General features: G+C 45.1%; 1 protein-coding gene across 1 annotated transcript; it reads right to left on the reverse strand.

Annotated features, from left to right (window-relative positions):
- Positions 1 to 436: 436 nt before the first annotated feature.
- On the reverse strand, positions 437 to 16,564 carry llgl1 (LLGL scribble cell polarity complex component 1). Its single transcript, XM_037256645.1, has 24 exons — positions 16,271 to 16,564; positions 13,912 to 14,009; positions 9,497 to 9,578; positions 9,252 to 9,412; positions 8,979 to 9,125; positions 7,147 to 7,309; positions 6,824 to 6,959; positions 6,486 to 6,540; positions 6,173 to 6,327; positions 5,881 to 6,101; positions 5,554 to 5,621; positions 5,108 to 5,282; positions 4,367 to 4,471; positions 3,845 to 4,137; positions 3,628 to 3,778; positions 3,413 to 3,551; positions 3,014 to 3,327; positions 2,761 to 2,952; positions 2,600 to 2,672; positions 2,404 to 2,509; positions 2,153 to 2,217; positions 1,943 to 2,078; positions 1,786 to 1,868; positions 437 to 1,572 (listed from the first exon to the last, which is right to left on the reverse strand). The coding sequence occupies exons 1-23, from the start codon at positions 16,349 to 16,351 to the stop codon at positions 1,790 to 1,792; spliced, it is 3,195 nt and encodes a 1,064-aa protein (XP_037112540.1). The 5' UTR covers positions 16,352 to 16,564; the 3' UTR covers positions 437 to 1,572; positions 1,786 to 1,789.
- Positions 16,565 to 16,727: the final 163 nt, after the last annotated feature.

The raw sequence follows: 16,727 nt of genomic DNA on the forward strand, positions 1-16,727 counted from the left end.
AGCTATATAGATGCATAGATGTAGCTATATAGATGCATAGATGTAGATATATAGATGCATAGATGTAGATATATAGATGCATAGATGTAGATATATAGATGCATAGATGTAGATGCATAGATGTAGATATATATATATGCATAGATTTGGATATATGGATGCATAGATGTGGATATATAGATGTAGCTATATAGATGTAGATATATAGATATAGATACATAGATACATATAGATATAGATATATAGAGATATATAATATATATATATAGAGAGAGAGCAAGAGAGATCTATATAGACAAATATATATCTATATAGATATATATATCTATATAGATATATTGATTAAAACTGGTAGCCACTTAAGTACCCAAAAGTATCTCAGCACAAAGGAAATGTTTTTTTGGTTGGAAATTAACCAAAAAAAAAACAGTGTCACTTAGAGAGTACATCATTTTATTAACATTCACAATTCATCAGCTGAAATGCTAATGCTAAATACTAATAAAATACCAATCACAAAACAGAATGAACAGAAAAAAATAGTGGAATCAAAAACAGTCAGCTGTAGCGTGGAAAGATTAATGATTTGCGTAAGTCAAAAACACAAATCAAAACTAAAACGACAATTAAAAAAGGGTAGAAGTGACAGGATTACTACTTGAGCTAGATAAGTTAGTAGTGAGGTCCCTTTTTAGGCTCGTCAGTATTGTCATTCAAAGATGCTGGAAGCTTTTTTTTTGTTTTGTTTTGTTTAGGCTCAAACACGTGACTCATGTCATATGTTACCCTACATAAAGACAGTATGTATACATAGATTTGTTTTTACACAGTAAAAGTTCGAGAAAAAAAAAAGTACTGGTGATTCAAGCTCTGCTGCCAGCATACATTACCCACAATGCACCAAAATGCAAGCCAAATGGGTGCATTCTTCAGACTCGTACAACTAACACACACGTCTGCGTTCAAGCCCACTAGTCCTTACTTGCCACACATCCCACAAGAAAAGCTAAAAAGATGAAACAAAAAGACTTTTCGGCCACAGCAATGGTCAGAACCATGTCAGTGTACAGTGGCAGTATGAACACATTGTTCAAGTGTCAATAGGTTTAAATGGTGTCCAAACATCTCACAACCACCGCACCACCGCCAAATTTCTACTTTGCCAAAAGCCATCATAAATCCATAAAAACCTTCTTAAACCAGCTGCACAAACTTCCATATAAGGCTTTCTTCCAGCCTGTACCATATTGAGTGTAGGTGGGGTGCAAGAACAACCCGTTGCCTCCACCAAAGAAAATCGAAACGCACGTCACGTCGACCTCTCTGGAATGAAACCTAACAGTAAGTAATTAATGGTCGTATGTTAACTGGACAGTGGATCCAAGTGTGTGTGTGTGTGTGTGTGTGTGGTGGGGGTGGGGTAAAGATTTGGTCCTGCCACTGTCTTCAGGTTCAAAGCAATCCAAACTACCGGGCAAGGGGGAACTTCACAGTGAACTCGAGATGTGGTGATGAGATGTTTGTGGTCCAGCACTGAAATCAAGTCCATCCAGAGACCACTTGAGTCCCTCCCTGCAAAAATATAGAAATATGCAACTTGTTCAAATGATTCCACTCCACCCCATCTCCTAATAAGTGCTCCAAAACAACAAGGAAAACCTGGTACATAGCAGCAGAGTTTCAAGAGATCCCTCAAGAATTATCTTTTAAATCCATTGACATTCTTTAAAATAAAATCCATATGTTAATTATATTACATGACGTTAACTGTTGACTGCTCGTCACCTGCTCAATTGATGAGAATGCCAGGAGGGTGTCCTTCCTCCTCTTGAATGTTCTTCAGGTTGTTCTCTTCCTCGTCCACCGTGCTGCGCAGCCGACGACAAAAAGTTCATTCTCAAGTCACTTTTGGGGATAACGGAAGTTAAGACGAGTCGCTTACGTTAGGAAGTCTCTGACGTCTTCCACGGTGAGTTCCCCGGTGGATTCCAAAGTGACGTCAGCACAGCTGAGAGGGGAGCTCAGGGGCGTGTCCGAGAGGGGGGAGGACAGAGAGCTGGGGAGCCCCTCCGTTTGGCCTGCCGAGGGAACATGACGGCAAGCTTTGAGCTCAAGTTGTTGAATATTGCAAGCTTCAATGGAGAAGTACTACCTTCAGCCTGCCCTATCTGGTTCTTGAGCGTTCCGTTGGCCTGTGGCAGCATCGTTGTGACATCGCTGAGGAGACACATGAATTTTTTACTTGGAGAGCTTTCTGGTAATTCTTCACTTTCACAAGCAGCCTGAGAGTGTCAGCCAAAACGGCATCTAATGTGAGAGATTCCGGGACTAAAGAGATCCAGGACCCGCTAGTTTTAATTCTTAGGCAACAATGTCATTGAATACATTTGACTAGCTTGTTACCTGGTCAGCGAAAGTCGCTCCAGTGCAACAGAACAGAGTGGTTCGGTGAAGGCTTTTGCAGACAAGGAGAACCTCTCGTATTCTGAGGGGGAGATCAGGTAGAATCCTGCACACGCGCGCGCAAACAATAATTAGACAGACACGCTTGGAATGTTGACAACTACCGTGTCGTGTTTTAATGCCACTTGTTCCTCACCTTGTCCATTTCTGGTAAAGACACATGATGCAATGCCACTGATGTCCTCTTTGCGGATGCAATCGTAGCGCACCTAAAACAACACCACAATGGGGAAGGTGTGATTTTTATTTTGTTTGGGTGTGTGTGTACAACAAGTAAGGCTAAGGCTTTCAATCTACCTGTGGTCTGAGGCCAGGTATGCTGAAGAGGTGCATGTCGCCCATATTGGTCAGACAGACGAGTGTATGCTCGCTGTAGTCTTCCTGAGCCGTGGAGCTGAAGACCACCAGGGCGACCTTCCTCACCCGGCAGCCCTCATGAGCGGTGAGCTTAAATTTCGTCTTGGCGCTCACTTTAGGGAGAGAGAACACCTACGACAGAGAAAGAGTGAGGAAAAACAAACTTCTTCACCGCACTCTATCTTGAAGTTACCTTTAGTTGTTCTTCTGAGGCGATGAGCACGGAATGGGGATTGGACATATCGGGAGCAATGGAGAGATCCTGCGAGGCTTCGTAAGGCTCCGGTAGAGGTTTGGCGCGCCCATCCAGCACGCTGATGGACACCACGGGAGCTCTGTGCATCAGCTGGATCTCTTTGCCCAACACGGCTTCCACACAAGCGCCGCTCTCGCCGGCGACGCCTCGCTCGGAACCGCGGCCCGAGCCCACGCCGGGTACGACCAGGGCGTAAGCGTACACGCTGCCCGAGTTGGTGCCCGCCCACAGTGTGGGTCCGTGGTGCGTGCCTGGTACGCAATCACAGACAGTGTCATTAAAAAGCAGCAACATTACATTTAATTGGAAAAAAGACGAGAGCGCAAGCGGACATACCGTCACGCAGATAAGTGTCGGCAAAACACAGACATCGAACAACTCCAGACAGCGAGTCGTCGGCTGATCGAGGTTCGATCCTTCGCTGGATGGGAGCCATTTCTTCATGCTCGGCAAGGGCGGCGTTGGCCTCTTGGACCTTTGCGGAACACACCAGCAACATGGAAATCATATTGATGCCATCATTCGTCTTATGAACCAAGACAAGCACATACCTTGCTGGTGGGCGTGCTGATGGTGCGTTTCTTCCCAGACACCCGACTCTTGCGGATTCGCCTGAAACTCTGCCGTAAGGACTTCTTTAAGGACTTGACCCTCGAGAGAGGACCCTCCATAGCCAGGGAGTCGTTAGGGTGTAAGGTACACCTAAAGGATCGGGCCAAGAGTTAGAATCATACGTATGAGTAAATTTATACCCAATAGTCATCATACCTGGCCAAGACGGCACTTCTCCTCTGGTAGTCAAAGAGGCCAAAGCCATGACTGGTTCCGAAAGCGATGAGGTTCCATTCGGCGTGCAGCGCCACCGCCGTGACTGAAGCTGGAGGCATGCACTGCACCAGCACCTGAGGCTGAAAGCCCGGAGGGAAAGGAGCGGGTCGGAGGCGCGGCTCCAGTCGGTCGTGGCCCTTCCACGTGAAGCCCTCGCGGTCCTGCAGCAGATCCACCACGGCCACGTCCACCGTGTGGTCCGAGCACTCGTCGCTCAGTGCCAGCACAATCACCTGAAGGTGGTGGAAAACACGCAAGCCCGCTTAGGAATACCACCGAGGTCTGCTAAAGATCAGCGAGTGGAAGTGTTACACCGTAAAAGTTGAAATATTGAACGGGTCAAACGGCACACTGCCAACAAAACAGAGCAGTGAAGATGTTTGGATGCAAGCCAAGGATAACAAAGTTCTCTCAAGTTTCGCACAAAACTGCTGTTACACTCAAGAGCAAAATAAAATTTACCTGCCCAGCGGTGCCTGCCACCAACAACTTGTTGCTGTACTTGCATAGGCTGATCTTCTGGATGCCCAGACGGGGGTCGTCGCTATATGGGTCAAAGCAGCCCACCTAGACGCATACACACATGATTAAGGAAAGTATCATGCAATACGATTATTGAGACATCCGTGTGTGTGTTTGTGTAACAGGCAGGCCAGAAATACAAAAGCACATAGATAGGAACGAGCTGGAATGTAGCTGAAAGTGAGGTAATATGTAACCTTGGGACTTTCAGGAAATAGTTACAAAAAAAAGGAAACTTTAAATGTGACCTCCCCCCCCCTCCCCTGAAATGAACTACTTTGAAACTCTGCAATGTGCAGCAACAATGCTCTCCTTCCCCTCATACGTATTCAGGAAAACACGCATTAATCTGTCTCGTGCATACACACGCTGAATTCCAATTGAATCGCCTGGAAGTCGGTCGCAGAAAAGAAGTGGGGTGATGGGTCTGGTTTTCATTACTGAGGTTTGGTTCTACTCTCTCATCCCAGAAGAGGGCCCCCCATTCCTGAACACGCAGCGCGGTTACCACAGGTTACGGCAGATAAGCGTGCTTGCGTGGAGGCGTGTGCGTGGGAAGGAAAAGGAAGATGAAAAACACAACGCACAGGTGTCGGACATGAAGACACAAAGACTACATATTTCAGATAGGCTGCACATTGCTGCCAATTATGAGGGAAAAGATGACTTGGCGCTTCTCACCTTCCGGAAGGGAGGCCATTCCTCCTCCAGCTGCAGGTCGGGGTCGTCGCCCGGGTCCTGAGGCACGTCGCAGGGGTCGCAGTCTGTGTGGAAGACGTTGGCCGTGCTCAGTTTGTAGAGCGGCGTGAGGGCGATCCCGGACGCGTCCCAGAAACGCACGGTGCCGTCCTCATGTCTGAAAAGGCAAATTTTAATTAATTTTTTTAATCGTGGCATCTCCCCAAATGCTAATGGTCTCCCTTCTTTAGCTCCGAGCTAATCCCGCCTCTGCCAAAAAGTGCCCGTTTCACGGTTGCCATGGAAACGCAGGAAAAATCTCATCCAGCAAATGTTGCTGAGTGAATATCCTTGAGGCTCCAAGTGAAAAATGTAAACAGTGATTTGTCATGACAGAGGTTGCCATTTGAAATCGCACTAAGCATGTTTGTGCATGTGCAGGTACTCACCCTGTCAAAAGCAGTTCTTGTTGTTTGGGGGGAGGAGCCAAGTTTTTCCCTCCACATATGGGCCAGCGCTTTACAAACCAAAAAAAATAATGACAACACAGTTTGAAAGAAGCAGCACAGAATCACAATTCATCCCTTATTGTTCAAAATAGTATTGTGACCACAGATCAAAAAATAAAAAGACAAACACACGTGTCCGTAAAGCAGACAAAGAATTGCTCAGTACGAGCTAATGAAAATGTTGTGTTGCGTAATTCAGTTCCTGGAGGGCATATTTACCCTTTGACCCGTGACCAAATGTGATTGACGTAAATGATGACTTCTCACCCCGGGCGCGTGTTCGCGGCCCTGCTGCGCTTTGCCAGCATTGATCAGCCTTTCCCACAGCTTGGGAGGGACGCTGGTTATATGACAGGAGCACGTGATGGCCGATGAGTGCAGAGGCGCCAGGTAAGGAGTGGGCATAGAAGGCCAACCGGAAGTCTGGAGGTCAATCACAACCAGCTCCTCTTCAAGTAAGACCACCAGCGCAGAGGGGTCATCAAATTCTACAGAGAGAAGAAGAAGAAGTCATTGGATTTACGATTCACCACTTGTAAATGTTTGGCAGTTCCCTGACCTTTCTCTTGCTCAACATTGTGGACCGTAAAGAAGTCAATGACCCGGGAGGTGAAGTCCAGGGTGACGTGGTCTGTGTCCTGCTGAATGGTCAGACAGTGGCGGTCGCCATAGCTGGCTCTGGGCATTCCTCCGCTGTACAATAAAACTGGTGACCTACAATACAGAGGTGTGCCTTTTTTTATTCGTCATCTTCGAAAGCCATTAAGAACTTTCATCTTGGCGAGCCAGTAGTTCGTGATAATTGTTCTGCCAGGGATATATGAGAACCAGGGACTAATCTATTTTTAAATAAAATTGGATGAAGTACTCACCCAGTCGCTGTTGTCCTCCACAGGATTTTGTTAATAGCTTTGCAGGGAAAAGGGCCTGAAAAAAAAAAAAGAAAACCAATTTTTCTCATGTATTATTTTTATTGCTCTTCCACTTTATTTCCTTTGGGGTTTTTTTTTCTCCTTTGGACCAAATCAGTTTGACCCTTCCCTTCTTGTTTGCTCGATGGCATTTCCTGAAAGCTTTATCAGTCATGTCGATGCGTGCCACGTCTCCATTTTGTTTCTGTTGCGGAAAGCATTTTGTGCGGTATTTGGATGCAAATAAAAAACTGCTTTGAAACCGTCTTGCTCATCCATCTCGAGACTCTATTTCTTACCATATGGGATGGTCGAGGACACCGGCTGCGGATTGTTGCAGTCGTCGTTGACAACGGCCCAAACGGAGTAGCCACCATCGCTATGGGAACTGACGAATAAGTTTCCTGAACATTCCCACACCAGGCTCTCCAGCTGCTGTAAAGGAATTTACATAAAAATGTGTGGCATGATTTAATATTGCTACAAAGTCCCTGCACTTAGAAATCCTTGTTCCCAAAAGAGCGGATTAAAATTAAGTTCAGCAAGTTACGTAATGGTTTCAAACTATTCTGTGAACCTCACTGTGATTGGGGGGGGGGAATAGCTGAGTGTGCTCTGGTACCTGCTTGCCAAGGAAGAGCTTTTCGATTTGACGGCTGCTCACATCCCACAGGACCACCAGACCTCGGCTGTAGCCAATTAGAATTTTCCCCGCTTGCCGAGGATGCTCCTGAAGAGATTCCACAGGCCCTAATGATTTCCCACATCTGTAGTCTTCTGGCAGGCTGGAGAAAAAAAAAAAAAAAAGAAATCGAGTGCCTTGCACTTTTATCTGCAAACTTTCATTATTAAAATAAAACACATGGACTGACAATTAACATTATCTTAAATATCCCATGATGCAACGTGACAGCTCACATTAAGGGCCGAATCGATACGGATTATGAATAATGCTGTAAAAATGAAATCATTTATCCACAATTATGAAGGTTGTTGAGTCTGTTAATTTACACTTGGATAAAATTATGCATTACTGCCATTTTGGTGCGTTTTTCTGATGATTCAACTTTGATAGTCATGTATGAGCACGAAATACAAATCAGCATAATCATAAAAAAATTGAACGACCAAGCTAACGCTATTGCGGAAGAGCTAGCCGCGGTTGCTCCTCCGTCAACACTACAATGAAGCGAGCTCGATAATAAGCAGGATCCGAGCTGCGAGGCGCTCGCCAACAAGACATTCCTCTGAGGCGACGGCGGAATGTTTTACACGACACACCCTCGAGATGTTGGAGGATTCCCTCGACTACAGGACAGGGAGGCGAGTGGGAGGAAACGGTGGTTGGATCGTGGAGGAGGAAGGAGGACTTTAATCAAAACAATTTGGGAAGAGACAAGAAAACATTGTCGTTCTGAGCTCTTTGCTGGACCCAAACACGGAAAAAGCCGGCATGTCTCCGTTTCTATCCATCTATCTTTACCTACAGACATCCAGCTGCTTTGCTCAGCTTCAACAAGGAAGATCCTCTCCCGGAAGCATCGAGGGAGAAACTTCCCTAACACAGATTTCCATTGTCTCAAAGTATTTTTAGGGAATCCGGTATCCTGCTAAAGGGACTCGGGGATGAGCCACTGCGAGTCCACGAGTTGTATATTCAGCCGAAACACTTCCCCAACCGGAACATTGCGGCTTGGCAGCTGGTACAAAGCCTCACTGTGTAAAAGCTCCCATCCCTCACACACATCCTTATCAGGGTCCTCATTAGGCCTCTGTCCTGCCCACTTCCTTCGACGAGGCTGCTTAATGAGGGTTTTGCTGGACCGGGCGGACACTCGCCCAGCACGGAAGCGCTGCAACATCGCCAAAGAAGCAACAAAAGCTGACCCAATAAAAAAAGACACGTTGCTACCTCCACCTCCAAAAAAAAAAAAAGACAATACTTGTCATGAGCAAACAGATTCGAAAAAGGTGTCTGTTTGGAGCCTGTTGCCTTTTTGCGAAAAAAATAAAATAATAACAATAATAATTGAACATAAGCGTATCTATGATTGTATTATTTAGTTTTACTTTTGAACCCAAGTGGTGCCCTGACAAAAATTGGCTTGACATGAAATGTAATGCAACGAGCGAGCGCAATTGTTTTGGGTGTGAATTTGGGAGACGGGGTTACTGTACGGGCAGATCCGGTGGGATCCAGGGCCAACAGATAATTGTGCATTCCTGAAAAATGGTGTTTATGTGCATGCGCTTTGTCACAATTTGGAATATAGCAACCTTGTACTTTATAGCGGGATTATTTTAAAAGAAGCAAATTGTTCCAGCAATCTTTTAAAACACCTTTACTACTTACGATTGTGAATGCTACCAATTCAAAACTAAACAAATCCTACTTGGACTGGATTTCCATTTGACAAATCCGAATTTATTTCTTCACATTTGCGACATTCTCACCTCTGTGTGACTTGATCCTGTAGCAATGTTTGGCCATCTTTAAGTGACAGACTGGGCAAATCCAGGAAGTACACACCGCCTCCTTCTGTTCCAATACAAAGGAGGTCACATGACCTCAGCAGGAGGAGTACAGTCACTCGTGTGGTACTGGCGAGAAAAAAAAGAGAGAGCCGAGATGAGTGTAGGAACACGGTTGTTACAAATTACTTGACAATCCGCTGCTTCAAGTGTGAATGAAGTAAGCAAAATAAATAAATAAATGGTCATGATTACCTGCAGCTCTCAATGCCTGGTCTTCCTGGAAGACTGTAGTTGTCCACTTCCTGAAGAATGACCACACCGTCTTTCTTAACCCCTCCCACCTGCCTGGGAGGTGTGGGAGTCAGCTCCCACAAGTGAATGGTATTATCATCCAAAAGTGACACCAGGCGGCCCTTGGTCAGACAGAATGACATCAATTAGTATGATCTTATGGATATTCATCACGTGGACTTGAAGAAGACAGTCTGGGTGCTTACCTGTCCTGGCAGGAAGTGAATTTGTATGACAGCAGTTGTGTCGTCGTGGAGTCCGGTGAACTCCACGCCAGGAGCTCCATAACTGAGCATATTGTTAAGGAACACGCAAAAAAACTCAATTTCTTCTTATTTAATACAGGTCTGTCCACTATCATTGGGTAAAACGGCGTAATTGGGAGCTGTCAAGCCAATGAAACATACTAGTTAAATGTAATAATAGAGAGGTCATTGGAGCGCCAAAGAAAGCTCATAGCAATTTCCGACACCGGCTGACGCAAATGTCTAAAATACCAGCGTGCGTATGTAATCAAGAGCAATTTCCATCGGGGTGAATTAAGCACAGAAAAGACAAAAAAAAAAAAAAAAAAGGGGGACGTCAGCGTGTAAACATTGTTAAATGCTAACTCGGAACCTGCAAATAGCCTTAAGATGTCTGCAGACATGCAGACTGTATAATTTTGATTATTTCTCAAAACATCTTCCTCCTTCTTACACACATGAAAGCGTCTATTGCTTGAATCAGAAATCAAAAAGCAGCTCCGTTTCAAAAAGGTCGGCGACCCCTGCGAGGAACACTGACACGGCAGCACTTCTAAAAGGAACCGGGTCATCGGTGTCAAATGAATGTCACAGAATACACAAGCGGTTAAGGCCATGCTCGAATAAACACACGCGCAGCGAAGGCGTTATGAACACAAGTGGTTCGTGTACAGTATCACACACCCCATATGCTTCCTGGCATTAGTGATGATGTCATCAATGGAGTGTATGTGTTGCACAAGTCATGGAAATACAAAGCGTAACACGTGTGCAGAATAAACCGGTCTGACTGGTCTGCATGCATTCATGCAACTACACAAATAGACAACATGGCAATTGTTTACAATCTAAACTGACTTAGGCCTTCAAAAATGAAACTTCTATTCAATGTTTCATTATGGCCATGTAAAAAAAAAAAAAAAAAAAGTGCCTAATTTAATCTATGAAAGGAGCTGCCCGCAAACTAACTTTGGCAAGCACATCAGAGACTTCAATCAAAGACGCAATGAAGCCTGATTGTATGTGACAAGTTGGAAATAGCGGCGAGGCAGTAATTAGAAACAATTCTCAAAGGGGAGAGAAAAACAATTATGAAACGGCGAGCCAAAAAGTGAGGCAGTTATTGAGGCAGTTTAAGAGAAAAACAAAGCGGACAAAAACAGGAGAGGTCTTTGGTGTCTTGTTCACCGTGGCCAACCTGTTGAATGGCACAATGTGTTCATTCACTTTGCTGGCCCCGAAATGTTCACAATGCACGTCTACAGTAACTCGACAACTCTCTTTCAGACATACACATCCATACACGCACTTGGCGAGTGATGCAGAAAGAGTGTTAGCGAGGATAAAGCAATTTCACGGTCTGAATACGGACAAACAGAAGGCATTGTCCTCCGTGCGCGCGCACGCACAAGCGGCACGCCCATCCACAAACACACACACACACACACAAGATATGGACGTCAGTAAGGAAAGATGACACCGTAATTTTTTTTTTGTTTTGTTTAAGATGACCACATATCCATACAAAGCATGATAAAAAGCTCCAAGTTCAAACACGTTTAAATGCAACTGTTACTGAAGTCGAGCGAAAACATTGACTAAGCTTCTTGACAGTCACCCAAACGTTAAGGATGTTTGCTGAATGACGAGCTCCGCTTCAAAACAAGCCAAACAACTCCACCCACCCACTAGAGACGCAATCCTCGTCTAATTTGCATCCGTCGGCCGCGAATGGGATTTCTCGTGTCCCACTTTCCGACGGCGCAACCGATATAGTTGGCTTTGAAATCGAGAAGAGTTGCGCAATATTTTACAAGATGCCATCAATAGCCAATTTTTTTTTTTTTTTTATACAATTTCCCTGCCCCATTACAAGCACAAAACCTCAACATGGAAAATATGGAACATGCTCACATCGTTTTATAAATCAGTCAAATCACATTGGCTCGGGTTGCTTATATCGGATTTAATCGTTAAAACGATGTCGAGTTTGACCCGGGTCCAAAATTCTGTGGGGAAATATGATCTCAGAAGCATAGTGCTTCACTCCTTTTGAGATCTGCACTGGCTCAGTGTTCTAGCTAACATGTCAGTTTGAAGAGCTGTATTTGCGTTCCTTTTGAACCATCGCACTTTTTGGCCTTTATTCAATTACCTTGAATCCAGTGTGTGTGTACGTGCGCCGAGTCGGATGTTCAACTGAAACTCGGAGTGCACCCTCACACAGAAAACATGAAAGCAACGTTCCGATTGTGTAAATATTAGCTCATCCACAGGATGTTAGTTACCGATACTACAAGGTGCGTTTTAGAAAAAGACACAAAACTTTGCTACACTTCAACCTCATGGTTATTTTTTTTTTTTTTTTGGGCTAAGCCAAATAATCATCTGAGGTGCTGAGATGCAGATTTTTAAACTCCTCTGGTCAGAGCACTTCATCCCAGGCAACTGCACTGGTTGTCTTGGAAACCAATTCAAAAGCTCCCTTTATTAAGACACGACTTGAGCAACAAAGCTCTTACTCACCATCTACACACAGGGAGGGTTAACCCAGGGCACACATTCCACGGAAGAAGACGGGAGCCCTCGACATTGTCCCGCTCTCCGAGCCCCACGCTGTGGTCGGAGAAACTTTGGGGTGTAATATGACTCGGCCTTTGTAAACACACACAATGTGAGGGAAGTGAAATACTCCGAGTATGGGAACAAGAGGAGGGAAATGCCAAGTTTACAACGAGGTTAAATATTGTGAGATATATCTTCTCGGCTGCCAGCTTTTTGACAGCTTTTTTCCCAGGTGGGTGCCCCGCATCTGGCGCGTACCAAGTATGCTAGCACGGGCCGCCGGGTCAAGCCCGTGTCAAAGAGTCTGAGACTATTAAAGGAATGTAAACGCAAGCGGTCCAAATAAATATGACAGTTCCAAAACAAAACAGGGTTTAGGGGGCGTGTGAGCCCGGCTAAAAGCTCACGTGACGTACTCGATTGTTTTGCTACTACGCCTTGAGTGGCTGGCTGCGTGTTCTCTGCCATCTTTTTATTTGACATGGTTGGTGAAGTGTGCGGTATTAGTCCCTGCGCAAATTCTACGGTCGGCGATGCTGATTTACGACTCTGCGTATGTTGCTTCGTCTGACATGTGGTCTTAACGCTAGACCTCAAAAATGCACTTTGGCTATTTCTCCATGCTTCATGAGAGGACACGGTTGATCCAGTGGAATCCATAAAGATGCCTATTTTTTTTTTTTTTTGAGCCATCGAAACCTGCAGGTGGGTCATTGGCTGACCTGTGTGCAGCCTATTGCATCAAACTGGGTCATTTTCCAGATTCCCGGCGGGCGCGCATTTCCTCAACTTTGTATGCTTTGTAGTCTGCGCTGACTTTCCAGAAATTCCAGCAGCAGCTGGGACTCTTAAAGAATGAGGAAGGCCTGTCTGGGTTTTGCTGTATCAGTCATTTTGGGAAAAAAAGCGCCCGAGTTATTTTTCCTTCCATCTGTCACTCTCGCGGGGCTCTTCTATTTTGCCGCTATTTATCTGCAATGTTCCGATCCGCCATTTCTCATTCCATCACTCTCTCGCTCGCTCTCCACTTGCCTGGTACTACCAGGCTTGCTCACCCCCGCCCTCTCAGGGATTCTAAAAAGCTGCATTTCAAAGAGCTGATTCTCCTGCCTCATGCTCACACACACACACAGAGCTTCCTAGACAATGATAAATGAGTCCATATTGGCCAAAGAAGCGTACAGTTGCCATGCGCAGACAACGGCATGTTGGCGAATCTTTGGGGCACCTCACACGCTCGCAAAACACGCTCAGAAAGAACCACATGAAGAAACCACACAAGACAAACACTCCATCAGACCTGTCCCTTCTTCTCAAGCGGATCGTCTACTCAAATTGCCCACTTTGCAAAGACGAACATGATATACAGAAAATAGTAGACAATTAACCGCAAAACCACCGTGCTAATGGTGCCAGCGTTTGCCGCCACACAAAGAAAAACACTTCTGTTATGTCAAAAGGAAGGAATTCGGTCGGGTGCGAGAATCCACTCTGCCGCAACCAAAGCGACGCAGTTATGGGATTCTCAAATTCCATGAGTGAAATAGCATTCGGGCTGATTGTGTTGTGCTTATTTTCCTTTGCGATCCGATATGAATGATTCTACCTGCCCATTTAGTCGGCACACGCTACAACACCATTCAAACCCTCGAAATCAAGTGGACTAGAGCCCCGTCTACCTTTTTTTAATGTGAAAGAAACTCACTTCAAAACACTCCAAATGTATTTAGCAGATGCACTTGACGGCTTTCCACGGAATTGTCTCTGACGGCTATTCCCGTCGCGTCAAGTCAACGTGGAGGAAAGGATACACTTTGACGGCTCCCGCCTTTGTGCCGATCGCCATGAGTTGCAACTCGGGGTCGTAGGCCAACGCGCTGGGTTGATGTGGGAATCCATGCTCCACCGTCTGTGAAAGTCACACAGAATGAATACACAGATTTATAACAAGCGACACAAAGCCTCATTCTACAGTTATTGTGAGGCCTAAAATGGTATTGACATTGAGACACACCCTCCCACGTCTATGTGTTTACACTGTGGCGTCTAAAAAGGGAGGATGCCCTTAATAATGTGTGTGAATGATTCTCAAAAATGGCTTCGTTTGATTAAATCCAATTCAAAGTTGGCCCTCACGGCCCCCGGACGCAGCAGCTGGGAAAGCTTTTAGTTCTCCAAAGAAGAAACAACATCTTGTCGGAGAAGCTGAGCTCTTCATTGACTTTAGAGACGACTTATTTGGAGGGAAGTAAAACATGAACCTTGTGTCGACGCGCAAACTCCCTGTGGAGAGACCACCTCTGCGTCAGTTGTGGCAGCTGGCGTCCAACCTTAAGCGTGTTTGTTTTCACAGCGCAACCGACGCTTTATGGACCATGGAACATGACAAACAATCTAACAAGACACTTTGAGTCGGAGCACCATAAAGTGATTTCGAGTGCAGCGATATAGTTCCTCTCCAAGACAATTTGATCTTTTTGGTTGTCATTAAAGAGAGTGCAAGCGAGGTTGAAATGTTCCTGTTAAACACAGCTTTATAGGTGCTGAAGCAAAGTTTATGAAGGCAAGCGTTAGTTCCATTTCAAATCCAACTAAATTTGACTAGCGTCCCGAAATAAAATGTGTTTGACCTTGGAGGTTTCACTCGATTAATAAGGAAAATTGCAAAGTTAAAATTGCATGAGCCTCACAAAAATAAAATGTCTACAAGACTTTTTGAATTATACAAGTGAGGGTTCCTTGTGTGCACTAAGCTGCAATTTCTGTATTTGAATGTCAATACGTTCGGGCAGCTGTATCGTATGCTCCACTTTACGAGTGGCGCACTGTGTATATTGACAACAACTCAGTTTCCAGACTTCTGCAAAACTCTGTTTGTTTTGGCACAGCAGATTACCATGACAGAAATGCCATCTGCATGAAAATGACCGGGAATACAATGCAAACTGTTTTTTAGTGTCCCACCAGAATGGAAGTGACAAAAAAGTTTGCAATTTTTAAAAACTCCATCAATTATTGGCATACTTGTTAAAACGATCTGTATGACGTGAATCAGTGAAAAACAATTCCTTTCTTGCCTCACCTCATACCTCTTATTAGATTAGAATTAGAAACCACCACACCTTAAGAAAAACAACCAACGAGAGTCAGAAGATACAGCTGACAAGTTGTCGATCATCTCCCTTACACTTCACACTCTGTGATTAATTTCTACAATGTAATGTTCCGTTACAAAGCCAAACTCCCAATGTAGCAGCTGCAGCTAACATGCTTTACAGTGCTAATGCTAGCTTAGTACTACTACCCACTGCTATTTTGTTGTTTTGTGCATACTACATATCTTGACTGCAGTTTCATCACATGCCATTATGAATGACAATGTTTTACTATAACGCTCGTGCATGTTGGAGAGGGGCGTGGCTTAAAGCAGACACTTGAGGGGGGGGGCAGGATTAGTTTGAGACTTCATTTAAATCTTGCTTAACGTTTTTTTTTTAAACAATGCAAACTCCCCCTGAACTTTAGAACATCAAAGAAAAGTTACTTTAAAAGTAACTTCAACACTAGTCAAGAATTCTGGTTGAGATTACGAGGGTGTAAATGCGTTACGAGGTTGCTTTTGATCGGTTTGACTCTGACACAAATACAATGGCAATAAAACATTATTTGGACTTTGGACATGTGTGCATGAGATGACAGTGCGTACAGTTTACCCAACCACTTGTGCACACAAACCCCTGAGGTCTGAGCTCACAACAAAACGAAGATGAACTGCGTGTTTTTGTTTTTTTTTCCCCACTGATTCTGATGTCCCACACAACAGTTGCATATAGTTCAATCTTGCTAATCTGCAATGATAACGAAAATTGTAATCCGGTAGCAATCCTCGAGCCAGTTTCGGTGCTGTGTTCAGTGCGGGCCTTAGACTAATTAACACGCCAAGCAAATAACTAAAGCCAGCCACACAAGTTATCAACAAAAGCCCCTCTGCTTGCAGAACAGCACAAACCGCGGTAGTTACTGCTCCATTTGGAAAAAAGCCTGTTAAACCCTCAACGGCGTCGAAATGAAAGGCTTGAATACTGCAGAGAGCTGACTTGCTCTTTTCAACTGAGACTTAAAGATTTTAGCTGTAGTTTGGACATTCAGCGTCTCACTCCGCCACTTTACCTTGCTGAAGGCGAAGAGCTCCTGTTTTATCTTCTCCCTCTGCGGGTCGGTACCTTGCCGACGAAATCTAAACTTCATCATTTTGAAGCCAGGCTGGAGGGCACAAGTGATGAGTGCTCACTGGGGGCTGGTATCACCCGGGCGGCGTTGTCGGACGAAGCTAAACTAGCTTACTAGCTTGCCGGCTAGCCCATGCAGGGTGAGCGTGAGGCTTACGAGGCTGCGACGCAACTGCGGGTGCGGTTCTTTTCTGTTTCTGTCCTTCTGGCTCGACTAGTTTCGGGGAAGGTTTAGACACCGCTCCCCCTTCTCTCGGTTCACACGGAAACCATTGTTGGCAACCAATAGGAGCGAAGAAAGCTGGGGCAATTACTCAGAGACGCCCATACAGCCAGTTGCACAGCGTGGGGGTGTTGAATTTGTGTTACGGGACGCACCGCAGCGAATTTACGTTCTG

This window comes from Syngnathus acus, chromosome 8 (genome assembly GCF_901709675.1).
Source record: "Syngnathus acus chromosome 8, fSynAcu1.2, whole genome shotgun sequence".
Classification (NCBI taxonomy): domain Eukaryota; kingdom Metazoa; phylum Chordata; class Actinopteri; order Syngnathiformes; family Syngnathidae; genus Syngnathus; species Syngnathus acus.

What these genes read in the sequence shown, in the direction of transcription:
- llgl1 (XM_037256645.1), bottom strand. Translation starts at nt 16,351, where the DNA reads ATGATGAAGTTTAGATTTCGTCGGCAAGGTACCGACCCGCAGAGGGAG. An exon ending in CCAGGCATTGAGAGCTGCAG is followed by an intron (nt 9,126 to 9,251) that starts GTAATCATGACC and finishes TTTTCTCGCCAG; the next exon opens with TACCACACGAGTGACTGTAC. An exon ending in CCTCAGAAGAACAACTAAAG is followed by an intron (nt 2,953 to 3,013) that starts GTAACTTCAAGA and finishes TCTCTGTCGTAG; the next exon opens with GTGTTCTCTCTCCCTAAAGT.